General features: G+C 39.4%; 2 protein-coding genes across 2 annotated transcripts; both read left to right on the top strand.

The window, feature by feature from the left end:
• Positions 1–448: 448 nt before the first annotated feature.
• HRG_03285 (eukaryotic aspartyl protease domain-containing protein) lies at positions 449–2204 on the top strand (the record flags this gene model as incomplete). Its single annotated transcript, XM_044861756.1, has 3 exons — positions 449–860; positions 915–1853; positions 1915–2204. The coding sequence occupies 3 exons, from the start codon at positions 449–451 to the stop codon at positions 2202–2204; spliced, it is 1641 nt and encodes a 546-aa protein (XP_044722782.1).
• Positions 2205–2838: 634 nt separating this feature from the next.
• On the top strand, positions 2839–3850 carry HRG_03284 (short chain dehydrogenase domain-containing protein; the record flags this gene model as incomplete). Its single annotated transcript, XM_044861755.1, has 3 exons — positions 2839–2893; positions 2953–3465; positions 3522–3850. The coding sequence occupies 3 exons, from the start codon at positions 2839–2841 to the stop codon at positions 3848–3850; spliced, it is 897 nt and encodes a 298-aa protein (XP_044722781.1).
• Positions 3851–16588: the final 12738 nt, after the last annotated feature.

The raw sequence follows: 16588 nt of genomic DNA, 5'->3' as shown, positions 1-16588 counted from the left end.
TGGCGCCGCGTATGCAATTCAGGGCGCAAGGCGTATATGGAGCTGAAGGCGATATTTGTCCTGTTTTAGCAGCAGCGACTAAACACCGGCCCTCGTTCGAAATAGAATATCTATCTTCTACTCTCATGATTCAATCACGTCGAAAGTTCCGCCATGCGTGGTTCGGTTTGTTTTGTCGCGATTTTGTCGCACCTTTCTATCCCCCCTGGAGTCTTTAGTCTCCATCTCAGACAGCATAACGAAATGCCACTCCCGGCGGCAGATCGCGTCGTTTCGGACTTGTTTACGGGGTTAGTAGTCGAGGTTTGGGGTGGCAAAGACGGCGGATATGCATTGCGATCTCCTGGCCAGGACATGGATCCGTGTCGTCTGATGTGATTCTATATAAACCCCGTGTGCTGCTGGCCGTCAATGTCCAAACCAACTCTGCCCTTCCCACACCGACGCAATGGCACCACCATGGCTGTTCGTCTTGCTATCCGCCGCTCTATGCGTGCATTCGCGCCCTCAAGATCCCAATGCCCCTGCAGAAGCTGCAGCCGGGTCAGACGCCCTGGCTCCGATAATGAACCTGAAGTCTTCGGAACCGTCCCAAGCCCCCCCCGGTAAGGCCTGGGGCATGGGGAGCTTGACAGTCCCGATGGCTGTCAGGAGATCGTGGATTGGGTCCCGTCTCTTTCCCGATAAACGACAGGCCGGCAATGCGGGCGCCGATCCGAACAACACAGACAACGCGGCCGGTGCCCTCGTTCTGGTCATAGAGCGCCGCGAAACGCCGAAACTGGTGAAGCGGACCGGGGGCGCTGAAGCCTTGGACGAGAGACTGCAACCTCGCTCCGACATTGCATACTACACCACCCGTATGTCTCGTCCTCCGTCTTCCGGCGAGCAAGAGATACTGACGAGCCCCTCAGTCAAGTTTGGCAACCCTCCCCAAGCCATCCGCGTCTTGGTAGATACCGGGTCGTCGGAGCTTTGGATCAACGCAGACTGCTCGACCTCGGGCTCTTCCGCCGAGCAGGCATTTTGCACCAGCAAGGTCGGCAGGTACAACTCGAACAGCTCGAATACAGCTTCATCCTCGGGGGAAAAGAGCGGCATCAGGTACGGAAGCGGCTCCGTCAACTTTACCTACTTCATCGACGATGTGGCGCTCGCCAACTTGCCCAACTCGCCCGCCATGAAAGGCGTCAAGTTTGGAGTGGCCACGTCGTCGCGCATGATGTCGTCGGGCATCCTGGGCATCGCGGCCGGAAAGGGCGTCTCAACCAAGTACAAGAACTTCATCGACCAGCTTGCCGATCAGGGCTTGACGAGAAGCAAGTCGTACAGCATCGGGCTCGGGCTCAAGGGCGAGAAGCAGGGATCAATCATCTTCGGGGGCATCGACTCGTCCAAGTTTGTCGGCAAGCTCAAGCCGCAGCCCATTATTCCACCCGCCAAGTCCCCCGATAAAGTGCCGCGCTTCTGGGTGCGTCTTGACTCCATCTCGCACACGGCTCCCGGCCGGGCGAGCGGCAGCAGGCTGGGCAACTCGACCATGCCCGTCATCCTCGACACGGGCTCGACCCTGGCGCTTCTCCCGACGAGCTTGGTCGAAGAGATGGCGTCTGCCCTGTCGGCTGGCCCAGCGGACCAGACTGGCCTGCGCCAGGTCCCGTGCCAGATGGCCGAGCGAGCCGGGTCGTTTGACTTTGCCTTCGACGGCGTCACCATCAGAGTGCCATATAAAGAGGTCATCAGGCAGCAACAGGTGCAGTCCAACGCAGGCATTGCCAGCCAGTGCTACTTGGGCGTCATGGAGAGCGACAGCCTGGCGCTGCTCGGCGACACGTTTCTGAGGTCTGCCTACGGTGAGTGCCCAGCAGGCAATATCTCAACTACATTCCGACATGCTAACGGATGGAAATCAAGCCGTCTTTGACATTGATGGAAACAACGTCCTTCTGGCCCAGTACGCCAATTGCGGCGATACTCCCAGGACGGCCCAGTCGTCGGAGTTTGCGAACATGTCGGGACAATGCGGGCAACGAGACTTGGCGCCCAACACCCGCCTGGCCGAGAGCGGAGAGAACGCACAGACAGAGACAAAGGCAGAGGGCGGCAGTAATGGGCAAAGCGCAGCCGCTGGCAGGCTGGCGGCCAACACAAAGGGGCTCGCAGCGGCCGTCGGCGCGGCCTTGGTCCTCACCTTGGGGCTATAAAAGCATGAAGCCGGGAGCGACATTGACTGTCGGGGCAACGTATCATTCTTCCATAGTATTTTGCTTGTCTAAATGAAACCACGTAATGTATTGAAGAGGCATTTATTAGTGTAGATTGCGCCCCGGTCAGGGATGGTAGTGAAGCGGCCTGGTGTGGATTCAGGGGTGGCTTTGGACGCATCCGGCCACGTCGGTGAAAGCAGGATCCATCCGGCCTGTGGGTAAAGCGGCGTGTGTAATCCTTTGATGACGTTTCCGGTATCATCGGCGGCTTTGAAACAAGCGGCGCCGCCACTGTCGGATGTACGAAGTAGAACCGCGTCTTGCGACGAGGGGCTCAGCCAGGGCGACTGGAATAAGCGGCCTGCTCTCCTGTGTTTGACCCATCGGCCTTGTCGGGGCTGACGCCGTGTGACTCACCTGGCCAAGATATAACTTGGCCAATTGGCCATGGGGTTGCGGCTGCAGCTGGTGCATATTGGTAGAGAATTTAGTTAGTAGACGGTAACTTAGATCAAGTCGGACTGAAGCTTCGAGGCCGCGGGGTATATAAACCCGGACAAGATGGCAGGTTTGGCATCCGGGCTCACTTATGTCAAGTAGAGTATAATAAGACTCAACTCACAAGACCGACATGAATCCAGCCAACACCAAGCCCTACCATCTTCCGGATGGCGCCATCTGGCTGAGTATGGTGCTTCTAGCGTAAGAGTAAACACAACGACATGCTGACCCTGCCGTCGTACAGTCACCGGGTGCTCGAAGGGCATCGGCCGTGAGATTGCCAAGTTCATCGCGGCAAAGCCCACGCAGCGACTCATTGCAACTGCGCGGGATCCCTCTACCCTTTCCTACCTTGCCGACAACGACCCCGACATCCTCAAGCTTGCCCTAGACGTCACCTCACCCGTCTCCGTCAACAATGCCTTCAAGGCGGCCGCAGCTCACTTTGGGGAGACCCATTACATCGACGTGGTGGTCAACAACGCCGGATACTCCCTTTCAGGCGATACCGAGGCCGCAACAGACGAGGAAACTCATCACGAGATGGAAACTCTGTTTTTCGGCACCGCCCGTGTGACTATGCGCGCCGTCGAGGCCATGCGCCAGGACAAGCAGCGCCGCGGTGGCTTGGTTTTCAACATATCCTCCTTGGCCGGGGTATGTGCCTTTCCCGGCCACGCGTACTATCACGCGGGCAAGTTCGCCGTCGAAGGCTGGACCGAGTCTGTCGCTCGGGAAATGCATCCCGATTGGAACAGTAAGCCAATACATGGTTTGCGTGGTAGACGCCGTCGCTGACCAGCACCTGCACAGTCAACTTCTGCATCGTTGAACCAAGCGGTGTCAAGACGGACTTTGAAAGCGGCGGCAAGAAATACATGCAACCCCATGCAGCCTATGCGGCCGACGACATGCCCTCTCGAAAGTTGGAGGCCTTTGTTCGACAGAGTATCAAGTCTGGTGCTGGCATGCTTGAGCCCGCCGCCCTCGCCAGAGTTCTGTTTGAGGTGGCCAGTCGAGGCCAGGAAGTTCCACTTCATCTGCCTTTTGGCGCTCCTGCATTGATGCTGATCAAATCCAAGTTGGAGGGACGCCTGCAGGACCTGGAGTCGATCAAGGGCCTGAGTGCCATTGATCAATAAGCTTGAAGTGACAGATTTATGTTGCGATGGCCTCATGACCATAGTAAATGACATGACAGAGACTACCAAATAGGTGCAATATGACGTTGCGTCGTGCAGCCGATAGTCCCTCCGCTGCCGAGTGATTCAGTTCCGAGTCACCTCAACGATAATGGTGCAGAGACAACACGAATTCGTAGGTGCTGAAGTGATGTTTCCATGTGAAGTGGTACAGGGCCGAACAAAGGGATGGATTCCCGTGCTTAATTCTTACTGCGAGATATTCATTCCCCATGGCCAACCACTCGTAATTCTATTTCACCACCTCCTCTCCTTGCTTGGCCCACCGCCTTATACTGCCTCCTCTCAGCGAGCGGATGTGGGTCAATTCGGAACACCTAAGAAACCAAGGAGCATGGGCTATCAGGCTCTGCAGCGTTGAATCCTGAGAAGGAGAAACTTCCAGCATGTTACTGCAATAGCGCCCATGCAACTCGAGAGTTTCGTTCTTGGAATCATGATTCATAGCTGTCACGCAGTCAGACGTCCTCGAAGCCCTCGCATTGAACATGTAGTGATTTGAAGCTCTCGCCGGTTGGTGAAAGACTGAACTTGATATCTATGACACAATATTAGAAACTGATGAATGTAGCTTGTGAAACGTGCAAACTACGCTTACCTGTGCCAGTATGCATCGGCCGTTGGTCTCCAACTATACACATGCCAATCAAGAGCCGCGTGATCCCAGCGTTGGTCAAAACTCGCTCTTCCTCGCTGCCATTAACCCAGTATCGACGAGCTTGACGTCGCCTAGGATTTCGTAAACGGCCATATCCGCCCGCATCGTCTTGGTCAGTCAATTTCGCACCTTTAGAGAAACGAGTGTCAATTCCAAGTGAGTTCCCATCGCTGATTGTCCTATAGTCGGCTTCCAGGCCCAGAATCTTGCAGAGCTTCAACTCTAAAGCCTCGGCAACACTGCCCCTGCTACAGCAGGTGAAGCTGCTTCTCGGAACATGGCAGCAAAGTCTTGGGCATTGGCCTTTACCCTCGTATAAACTGAACCGCGTGATCTGCGGGAAGAGGATCATAGGCTGCCTTGTGCTCGACCCATTGGATAGTATCGAGTAGTCTTTCGAGAAGCCCGGGAACGTGCTTGTTCAGCGTGACGCGGGGTGCTGAATCAAGGCTTCGGACCTGTACATGGTTCTCGGTTCGAGTGAAAATATACTGATCCAGGTGTTTTCTCTGACGCAGGCGACTGACGAAAAGACAGCCTGAATCCGCCATGTGTTGGTCGTCGGCCTCCACTTGATGGCCGCTGGTCGCTTTCCAGATTTAACGATTTGGTTTGTCGCTACTTCAGCGGAGCGGCCGATGACGCATTCCAACGTCAAGTTCACGATTATGTCCAGGGGATTTTCATTGCCGCTCACTCGGCAAAGTCCGTCGACCACAGCGTTTCATGGCGCATAGTTAGACCACTCGCTATACGTTTGTATCTAGAGGACAGGCTCTAACGTTATAAGAATCTTCTAGTATAACCTAAAAGTTCTTAGCTAGTTATCTTTTTATATTTAATAGAGCTAGTAATATCTAAGGCTATATATAATTATAAATAGCTAGTTATAATATAAGCTATTTAAAATTAGATATTATTTAAGCTATATATACTATAAGATATATAAAAACTAATAACCTAGGCACTTATAATTCTTATAAAGAGAGATATAAAAAGTATATATAAAATATATAAAGGGAAATTAAGAGTAAGGGGTTAAATAAGTAGGGCAAAGTTATTTAAATCTTTAAAAGGTAATAATTATAGTAAGGGGGTAATTATTATATTACCTTACTTATCCTTCTCTCCTTTATTTTATACCCCTCTTTATATCTTATTAGTATCTTAATTAGTAAAGAGAATCTTATTTAAAGAAGCTCTTAATATCTTTTTAACTAATAAGCTTTTTACTAGGTTTTCCTTTATTTCTAGCTATTTTTAATTTATCTATCTTATCCCTTATTACCTTTATAAGAAGCTATTACTGCCCTTAGAAAAAAGTATTTATATGTCTTTTTAGCTAACTTTTCGAAACTAAGCCTAAAATATAAAAAAAGTATACGCCTAGAACCGCCGCGAATAGCGTATTACGCCCCCCTAAGTATAGCCTCGTATAGCTACTAGCCCGGATATAACTTAGGACCCCGGCCTAGACTAAGGAGGGCCCCTTTAACTTTAACCCCCCCCCCCTTAACCTAAGGGTCGAAATAAGTACCTTAGAGGCTAGGGCCTACTTAGAAGAAGCTCTAAAAGGCTAACGCCTTTTAAGGACCCTAGAAGAAAGGCCTAGGACCTAAGACTAGGACTTAAAGGATTATTAAGATAGAAGATAATACTTAGCCTATACTAAAGACTAGCCTCTTTAGGCCTAGCCTAGCCCTGCCTTATACTAGCTACTTTTAGCTTAACTAGCCTTTAAAGTAAGTAAAGGGGTAAAAGAGAGCTGCCCTTAGTAGCCTTATTAGCTTTATACCTATCCGACCTATATTTTAATACTTATAATAGACCTAGCCCCGGCCCTAGCACCCCTTCCCTAAGGACTAGGCCTAGGGCTTCTTTTAGTAAGCCCTTTAAGCCCTTAATAAAGCCTAAAAAATCGAACCCTTCTATAAGACCCTTATAAAAGGGCTCGAGAAGGTAGCTATAAGGACCCTAGACTGCTAACAGCCCCTATAATAGCCCTTATACTAGCCTAAGGCCGCCTAGTAGCTTAAGGCTACCTAAGGAAACCTTAAAGCAAGCTCGTAGGCTAAGGTTACTATAAAGAAGGCGCCTAAGGCCCTAGCTAAGGCCCCGGCTAAGGCTCCGGTAAAAGCCCTAATAAAAGCCCTAACTAAGGCCCTAGCTAAGAGGAACGTAAAAAAGGACTTTTAACTTATCTTAAAGCTAAAAAAGGAATCGCTAACGCTAAATATTAACCTTATTACTCTTCGCAACGAGCTTAATAAGGCTATAAGGGAACTAGCTATATTAGCTCTATCGACTTTAAATAAAGGTAATATAGTTATAACGATAAAGGCCCTATATATAGCAATAAAGCTTCTAAAGTAGTAGGAGAAGTAGTCCCTATACCTTAAGGAGCTACCTATTAAGTCGGCCGACCTTCTTACTAGCTAAACTAAGCTAGTAGCCCGGAGCGTCCCTAACCTCTTAGAGACCCTTATCCTCGATATCTTCGCCGTAGAAGCTAGAACCTTTAGCGGGATCGATATCCTAGGGTAGCCTAGGTAGCTAGGTACCCTAGGCCTAACGTAAAAGGTAGGATCTATTATCTTTATAGTCCCTTTAAAGGCTATAAGGGCCGAATACCGGAAAAAAAGCCTCTATATAGTAGGTCTATAGATTTAAGTTAAGGCTTATAAGGAATATACTATATATACGTAGTACTATAGGTGCCTTTCCTTTATCTATAACCCTTAGACCTACTAGTAGCTTATTAGGTATACCTTTTACCTAGAAAAGTACCTAACTAAGGACTATAACTACCTTAGCTATAAGGCTAGCTAAGGCTACTCTTACTTTAAGGTCTAATACTATAACTATAAGGGAGAGCACCTTATAACTAATAAGGTATAATATAGAGTCTATAAGGGAATAACTAATACTTAATAGCCTTAGCCCCCTTATACTTATAAGGCCCCTAAAGCCCCTTAGGCCCCCTAGGCCTAACTATAACCCTATTAGTATTATATAGTATAATACTAATAAGTAAGAAATAGCTAACCTATTAATCCTAAAGTAGGCCTTAAAAATAAAAGTAGACCTTATCTTATTATAAGAGCCCTACCTTTATAAGATTAATAATAGCTATATTCTTATATAGTATCTAGCCTATAACGTTATAACCCTTATCCCTTTTACTAACTTTCCTAAGCCTATTAAGAGGCCTAGGGTTATTATAAGAATATACCCTTATATTCCTATTTTACTATTATAAAGAAATAGTAGGCATAGGGAGGCCTTATAGAATAAGCTAGTAAAAAGAGGCTCTATAATATAGTCTAAGGGAATAACCCTTAAAGACAAAGACCTCTACTAGACATCTATACCTTCCTCTAGGAAAAGCGGGTTAGGATAAGCCTATCCTTATAAACAAAAATTTGCATAAAATGCATAAGTTAATTACGAGTAGAACGGATACCCTATTACCTATTTTGGCCTAGTAGTTCCGAAGATATCCGCGATACGAGAATAGGTAGGGCATAGAATATTCTAGTTAAATCCACTACTTATACCAGAACCCATAGTCTTACGTTAACCATCACGCTATAATCAGACCACCTACTAAGTTATAAAGACATGCTATAGATAGAGCTTTTTAAGCACTATAGAATATGCTAGAAAGCTAACTAATTAGTCTACTAGTAGGCGAGCAATAGTCTATAAAAGACGAAGGATTTCCCTAGGAGTAGTAGATAGAATAAGTAAGTTTATAAGCATCCTTTGCAACGCTATTCTTTTAATATATTATTTAGCCCCTTATATACTCGTTATAAACTCCGGACGAAATCCTACCCTATACTCCTTCGACCGATCTTTCTGCTTACGTTATCGATTACCCGATTCTACGCTTATTACTTATACCTTCTTATAGTTATAGCTTATAAGAGGAAGGAAGCTTAGATAGAAGCTAGCCCTAGCTTTAACCTCTTTTATAATCCCGATATATAGGCTATAAGGGTAAAAGGCATCGAACTATTTACCCTTATTAACCTATATAATAAAAAAGAGGTTAAAGGAGCCTTAGCTAGCTAAGGCTAGTAAGGGCCCCTTATAATAGAAAGGCTACTACTAATAGCCTAGCTCCTATAGTAGCCCTTTTTATTAGTAAGGGACTTTAACTTATACTACCTTTAATAGAACCTATTTATAGAACCTTTTAAGGCCTATAAAGTAGAAGCCCTTATTAGCTAGCTTAACTACTATAAGGCTTCCTTACTAACGGACCTTAAGGTAGCTATAGAAAGTACCTATTAAAGGAAAGGCTTAAAAGGGGCCTTAGTTATAGACCTTACTTTCTATAGCCCCTTTAAATAGCTAACCTAGGCTAACTTCCGCTTCTTAGAGGCTATAGGCTTAGATTATAAGCCTATAGCCTTTAAAGCTAGCTTAAGGGACCTTAATAGGCCCTTACTAGCTAGGCCTACTACTTATATATAAGGAACGGTATTCCTACTATAAATAAAGCAGCTATAATATACTCTCCCGATTATATAAGCTAATAAGTAGTATATTAATTATAGATAAAATCCTATATTATAAAGCAAGAATCGCTTATTATTTTATATATTATTATATATTAAACAGGTTGCCGGTTATCGTATAATCGGGAATTGAAGAAATAGAGCTAGCTTAGAATACTAACTAAGACCTCTTAAGAACACCGGCACGACCAACCTCCTTTAAACACGAATATTAGTAGAACTAAGACACTTCCTAATATACTCGAGGTATTACTAAATTCCTTAGTCTTAGGGCTATACGGTAGCTTAAATCTAGTCCCGAAAGGTTCTTCCGTTTAGCTATAATTGTCTATATAAGATAGCATGTCCGCTAGTAAATAGAGAGAGGATTATTAACTTTAACACTTCTTTTATATACTAATATACTACTAATAAATTCCGTTAAAAATCCTACCTTATACTCCTTCTTCCCCTTTATTATATAGTCTTATATAATTCCTTGATTTCTTAAAATTCCGCTTTTGCTTATATACCTTTAGAGGTTATAAGCCCGGCTTACTCCTTTTAAGCCGGGAAATTAACTACTTATACCTTTAAAATTCTCGTCGAAATATTTAACTAAAATTCCTTTCGAAATTCCCCCTAACTTCTTTTACCTTCCTACGCTCTTAAACTCTCGTTTAGACTTCTCGATCCTTATAAACGAAATAATACTAAATTTATATAAAATAGGTAGATAGAAAGAATACGAATTTACTAGACTTAAGGGAAATTTAAATTATACCTTATAGACTACGAGGATAGAAGCTATCCTTATAAAAGAAAAGCTTATTACTACTCTAGAGTAAGTAAATTATATATAGACTACGGAGGCTTTATCTATAATATTCCTTTAAGTTAAAGATAGTCCCTTAATATAAATTCGGTATCTAAAAAATATAAAAGAAGTATAGGATAAGCTTAAAAAGCTATATAATCCGTCGAACTTTTCGTCGAATTATCTACTTATTAAGCAGCTCTTTAATCTTAGTCCCTTAGACTCTAATTTAGAGAAATACCTTTATAAGGTAAAGGAAATCTACGAGGATTTAAAATCCTATAATATAGAAATTCTAAAAGTTATTCTTATAGTATAGATTCTTAATTGCTATAATAAGGAATTTAGAAGCTATATTATAAATATTATATAGAGCCTTAGGTATAATTCTACGGCGTTTACCCTTAAAACCCTTATAGCTAGTCTTTTAGATAAAGCTAAAAGAATAGAGGATATAGACGAATCTTTAGAGAAAGCTTTCCTAATACAAAGGAAGCCTTAGAAATCCTATAGAAATTTTATAGATACTCCTTATTATTAGGAATATAAAAAACCAGGGCATTTTATAGTAAATTACTATAAATTATACCCGAATAAGGCTCCCGCTTATTAGGTATTAAATAAAGGAAAAAAGGACGATAGGACTTAAATCTCTAAGAAAAGAAAATCTTCTTCTTCTTCTTCTTTTAAGAAGAAATCCCCTTTTAATAGTATTTCTACTACTAATAAAAGAAGGAAGGCTTAAATTACCGAGCTAGAGTCCGATTTAGAAGATAGTAATAAGGTCTTAAATATAGCTTTATAAGAAGAAAATATAGACCTAGATATCGACCTTATAGACCTCTCTAAGGCTCTAACCCCTATATATACGTCTAAGGATTTAAAGGTAATTTTAACCTCTATAATTACCCCTATAGTAGAAGCTAATAAAGACTTTCTTTTAGGACCTCTAAAAGCCTCGATTGCTAAAATAAAGGAATTAGTCTTAAAGGTAAGAGAAGAAGGATTTCCTAGTTATAAGAATAAAAGGATCTATAATTTTATATATAATACCGGAGCTACTAGGTATATAGTATCTAATAAGAATTTCCTTATTAACTATAAAGAAATTAAGTTTAAAGTTTACTAGGGAAAAGCTTCCTTTATATTAGTAAAAGGAAAAAGGGACTTAGTATTTAAGTTCCCGTATAATAGAAAAAGGTATATCCTTCGAGACTACTTTTATATACCTAAATTAAGGGTAAATATACTATCCTAATTTTATTTTAATAATACCTATGCCTTAATAAGAGGAAATAAAGTCCTTTTATTAGATAATAAGGCTAAGGTCCTTACTAAAGGATTTCTTAGAAATAAATTATATTATATTCCTATAGAACCTTTATTAGAAAGCTAATCGATCCTTATTATATCTTTAAAAGCAAAGGATATAGATTTTTATACTTAGTACTTACGCTTAAGGTATATAAATAGTAGGGCTATTTTAGAAATATTAAAAAGATATAATAAGGATATAAAAATGCCTCTAAAAGAGGAAAATAAAATAAGGTAGTACGAAATATATATTAAAGCTAAAGCAACGAATAAGGTTAATAAATACCCCTCGTATAAGTCTTATTCCTATTTAGAAAAAATAGTATTAGATTTTTAAGGGCTAATTAAAGTACTTACTTATAATAAATATTACTATTATATTTCTTTCCTAGATATAAGAACCTAATATCTAGAAATATTATAAGGGCTTTTGCCCTATATAGGCCTAGACTAAGGTCTAAGCTAAGTCTATATATAAGCGGCCTCCGCGCCTATATAGGCTAGGCCCGTACTTCTCTTCCTTTTCCCCTTTATAGATTATTAACCTTCTTTTAATAGACCGTACCTAAGCTTACGCCTCTACCTCCTCTATAATAGTATAATCTACCCTTTATTTTACCCTCTTTATATCCCTATATATAGAATAGCTATTTTTTTTTTGCTACCTTTAAAGCCGACGTTTAATTACCTAGTCTAGTTAAACCGCCCGCGCCGGTATATACGCACGCGAAATATCTATACTCCTATAGTCGTAAAATTAAGGCGAACGTAATACTTAGTTCGCCTAGGCAATTAAGAGCCTCTTATAATAGTAGGGATCCGCACGACTAAGAGCGGTACTACCGTACCTTAGTAAGTTCGACGGCTCCTCTATAGAGCTTAAGCTATAGCTACTTTATATAAAAGCAAAGCTCTATACCGATAGCGCTATAATAAGGGATATCCGCGCCTAATTCGACTATCTTTACGCGAGCCTATCCTTATACCTATAAAGGTATCTCTTACCGTTTATATATACTAATATAAACGGACTAGCTAACCTCCTCGCAAAGCTCTATACTAATTACGGCGAACCTAACGTAGCTAAGTTAGTAGGCTAAGAGCTTATAATACTCTAATAAAAGCAAAGTAAAGCTATTCCGGCCTACCTTATATAGTTTAAAGAGGTACTTTATTAAGTAGATATATATAGCTAGCCCGACGCGGTAAAGTATAATTACCTCGTTATAAGCTTAAATATAGATTAGCGTACCCGTTTAAGTAAAAGGTCTATACTACTAAATATATATACCGATCTTATTTACTTTCTTTACGAGCTTAGTAGTAATAAGTTTCTTTTTTATCTTCTTTTATAGTATAAGAAGTAGATAACGCTAGTAATACTATAGATATCTCTATCTCTACCTTAAGGACCGAGGATAGAAAGAGGTAGCGATAGGAGGGTTACTATATAGGCTATAGTAGTAAATCCTACTAGTTTTTAAAGTGCCTACGCTAAGAGGCGCGGGTAAATATACTCTAAGTAGTAAAGGGGCGTACGTGCTAGGACGGAAAGGAGGTTAGGTTTAATAATAGCGACTCTAGCGACGAGTAATCTTAGTAACGCCTTTACGGGCTTCGTCGGCGTTCCCTCGCGTATAGTAGTAGCTACTATATAGATAGGACATATGCCTATAGCGACTAAAAGGGCGGCTAAGAGGTAGGAAGGCCGCTAATATAATATAACTATAGCGAAAGGGAGTGCCTATATAGCCCTATATAGGAGGGAGCGGAGCCTTATATACTAAAGTACCGTCCCCTACGTTATAGTACTAAGAGCTACTACTATACGCCGATATAGGGGGGGCGGGATACTATAAGCTTATTAAAGCTAGCTACGCGCTATTTTATATACCTTTACTTCCTAGCTATAAGTACTAAAGCCCGACTCCTAGGGCGCGGCCCCTACTAATAATATAGTCTATTTAAGAAGCTCGCTTAGGAGGGTATTATATATTATTTACTAACGTTTTTTCCGCGATTAAGCGTATATAGTCTATGCGAGGGTTCTATCCCCTTAAGCGCGGTATTAAGTATTATTTAGAGGCGCGCCTCTTTAAAAGCTAGGTAGGGGTATAATATAAGGGCTTTTGCCCTATATAGGCCTAGACTAGGGTCTAGGCTAAGTCTATATATAAGCGGCCTCTACGCCTATATAGGGTAGGCCTATACTTCTCTTTCTTTTCCCCCTCGTAGATTATTAAACTTCTTTTAATAGACCGCACCTAAGCCTATGCCTCTACCTCCTTCGTAATAAATATACCTTCTTCGAAGAAAAGGGGAAGCTCTAAATAGGTTCCTAGAATTTAAAAATAAGGTAGAAAATAACCCTAAAAATACTAGGATTAAAGAAGCATTTTCTAATAATACTAAAGAATTTATATATAAAATAAAGCTCTACTATAAAAAAGAAGGAATTACCTTTAATTCTAGTCCTCCTAGGACGCTTAAATCTAATAGTAGAATAGAAAGAATAAATCGTATAATATTAGAAAAAGTACGAGCTCTTTTATTTACTACTAAGCTTCCTAAATACCTATAGGGAGAAGCTGTTTTGATAGCTACCTATTTATATAATAGATTATTATATTCTATAATAGGATTTAAAAGTTATATAGAAAAGAAGGATAATATAATACTACCCTTTAAGACCTTAAATAAAATTAAGATCTTTAGAAGCCTTATATATTATAAAAATAAAGACCCTAAAGATAAGCTAGATAATAGAGCTTTTAAGGGAATAATAGTAGGCTATTTAGAAAATATATATAAAATCTAGGATTTTTCTAAGAGAAAGATTTCTATTTTTAGAGATATTACTATACTAGAAATTAAATTTATAAAAAATCTAGAAATCTCCAGTAGTATTAATACCTTTAATTTTAATTCTATTCCGAATAAAGATAAGCTAGAAAGCTATATCCCTATAGAGGAAGCTATTAGAGAACCTAGAGATAAAAGTCCCTCGCCCTTTATAGAAGAAGAGTCTCTAAATAACGATCCTATTCCTACTACTAGTAAAATAGTAGTAGAATTACCTAAGAAGCTAAATAGGTTCGATTCTAACTATATCGAATACCTTAATATTAATTTATTTTTAAACTACGATTTTATAGAGTTAATTTTAGCTAGTATAGTAAATTAGGATCTAAAAATTCTAAAGACCTATAAATAGGCAATAAATAGCCCTAAAATAGCTTTTTAGAAAGAAGCTATAGTTAAGGAAATTATTTAGCTAATTAAATATAAAACTTAGGAATTTTCCTACCTCCTTAAGGATAAGGAGGCTATAGGAGGTCGCTAGGTTTATACTATTAAGAAGGATAGTTAAAATAATATAATAAAATATAAAGCCCGTTTTATAATATAGGGATTTAAGTAGATCTATAGCTTAGATTTCCTAGATACCTTCTCGACTATAGCTAGACCTAAATCTATTAGAATTCTACTTATTTTAGCTATTATCTACGAATTTAAAGCTTTATAAATAGATATAATAAATACCTTCGTATATACTAATATAGATAGCGAAGTATATATCGATCTTCCTATAAGCTACGAAGAATATACTCTTAAAGAATATTATTTAAAATATAGATTAGCTTATAGAGCTAAAGGAATTAAATTAACTAAATTCCTAGACCTATATAAAACCGGTTAAATTAAAGCAAAGCTAAAGAAAGCATTATATAGCCTAAAACAAAGTCCTAAGCTCTAGTATAATTATTTAAAAATTATATTAAATAAACTCGGATTTCTTTCTCTTTTAATAGATAAAGGAGTATTTATAAATAAGGACTATAGTATAGCCTTAGTAATTTACGTCGACGACTTTCTTATAGTAAGGCTCTTTAAATCTATAATAAAAGAAAGATTATTTAAAGAATTATTTAAATTCCTAGATATTACTATCTTAAGAGATATAAAAGACTTCTTAGGTCTAAATATTATAATAAACCGAGAAAATAAAGAGCTATATATATCCTAAGAAAATTATACCTTAAATAAATTAAAGGAATTTAATAAAGAGGGTTTAGGAACTTTAAATTTACCCGCTATAGTAAGCTTTAAGCTTATAAAAGTAAAGGAATTACCTTTTAAGGAAGATATATTATAATTTTAGAAAGAAATTAGATTTCTATTATACTTAGCCTTATTTACTAGGCTAGATATCTTATATTCTATAATTTCCTATGCTAGATTTATAGATAAGCCCGATTAAACGTATTTTATAGCTTTAAATATAATTTAGAAATATTTAAATAAATTTCCTAGCCTAAAGATTAAGTATAATTGCAATATCCCTTTTACCTATCTATATATAAAGGGTTTTACCGACTCTAGCTAGGCGTCGGATTTAACGGACGGAAAATCCTTTTCTAGATACTATTTTTATATATATAATAATATAATAAGCTAGGCTTGCTCAAAGTAGAAAGCCGTTACCCTTTCTACCTACGAAGTAGAGTATATTAGCCTTAGGAAGGTAAATAAAGAAGCTATTTATTTAAATATACTTTTTAAATATATTACTAAGGATCTATCTATTAAGATTCTTAATACTATACCTCCTATTTTAACGGATAATACTACTACTATTAAATTAATAGAAAGCCCGGAATTTTATAAAAGGTCTAAGTATATAAGATTAGCCTATTACTATACTAGAACTAGTATAAGAGAAGGGGAAATTAAAGTTTTTTATATTAAATTAGAAGATAATATAGCTAATATTTTTATAAAGGAATTAAGACCTAGATTACTTTATAAATTTAGAGACGGTCTATCCTTAGTATAAGTTCCTAAGTAATTAATAGGGGTTTTTAGATATTTCGTATACTTTCTATATCTTTCCTCTACTAGGTTTTTCCTTTTTAGGTTTCCTAAAGAAATATTTACTAGGTTTTTATCTATTAAGATTTCCCTAGCAATAATAGGTTTTACCTTATATAAGGTTATCCTATAAATAATTATTATAACTATAGACTTTTCCTACTATAGGTTTTTCTATTAGTATATACTTAAGGATTTTTTTCCTAAGAAAGAATAGGTTTTTATATATCCTATTAAGGTATAAGAATAGTTTTCCTAAATTAGGTTTTTACCCTATATATATACTACTATAAATAAACTAGTAAAGAGTATATAAATCTACTCTTTAAGGGAGGCTATAAGAAATAGTATTCCTACTATAAATAAAGCAGCTATAATATACTCTCCTAATTATATAAGCTAATAAGTAGTATATTAATTATAGATAAAATCCTATATTATAGAGTAAGAATCGCTCGTTATTTTATATATTATTATGCATTAAATAGGTTGCCGGTTATCGTATAACTAAG

The sequence above is a fragment of the Hirsutella rhossiliensis genome (genome assembly GCF_020360975.1).
Source record: "Hirsutella rhossiliensis strain HR02 chromosome Unknown scaffold00003, whole genome shotgun sequence".
In the NCBI taxonomy this organism is placed as follows: Eukaryota; Fungi; Ascomycota; class Sordariomycetes; order Hypocreales; family Ophiocordycipitaceae; genus Hirsutella; species Hirsutella rhossiliensis.
Note: the sequence above shows the minus strand (reverse complement) of the source record. Positions and strands in the feature narration are given on the sequence as shown.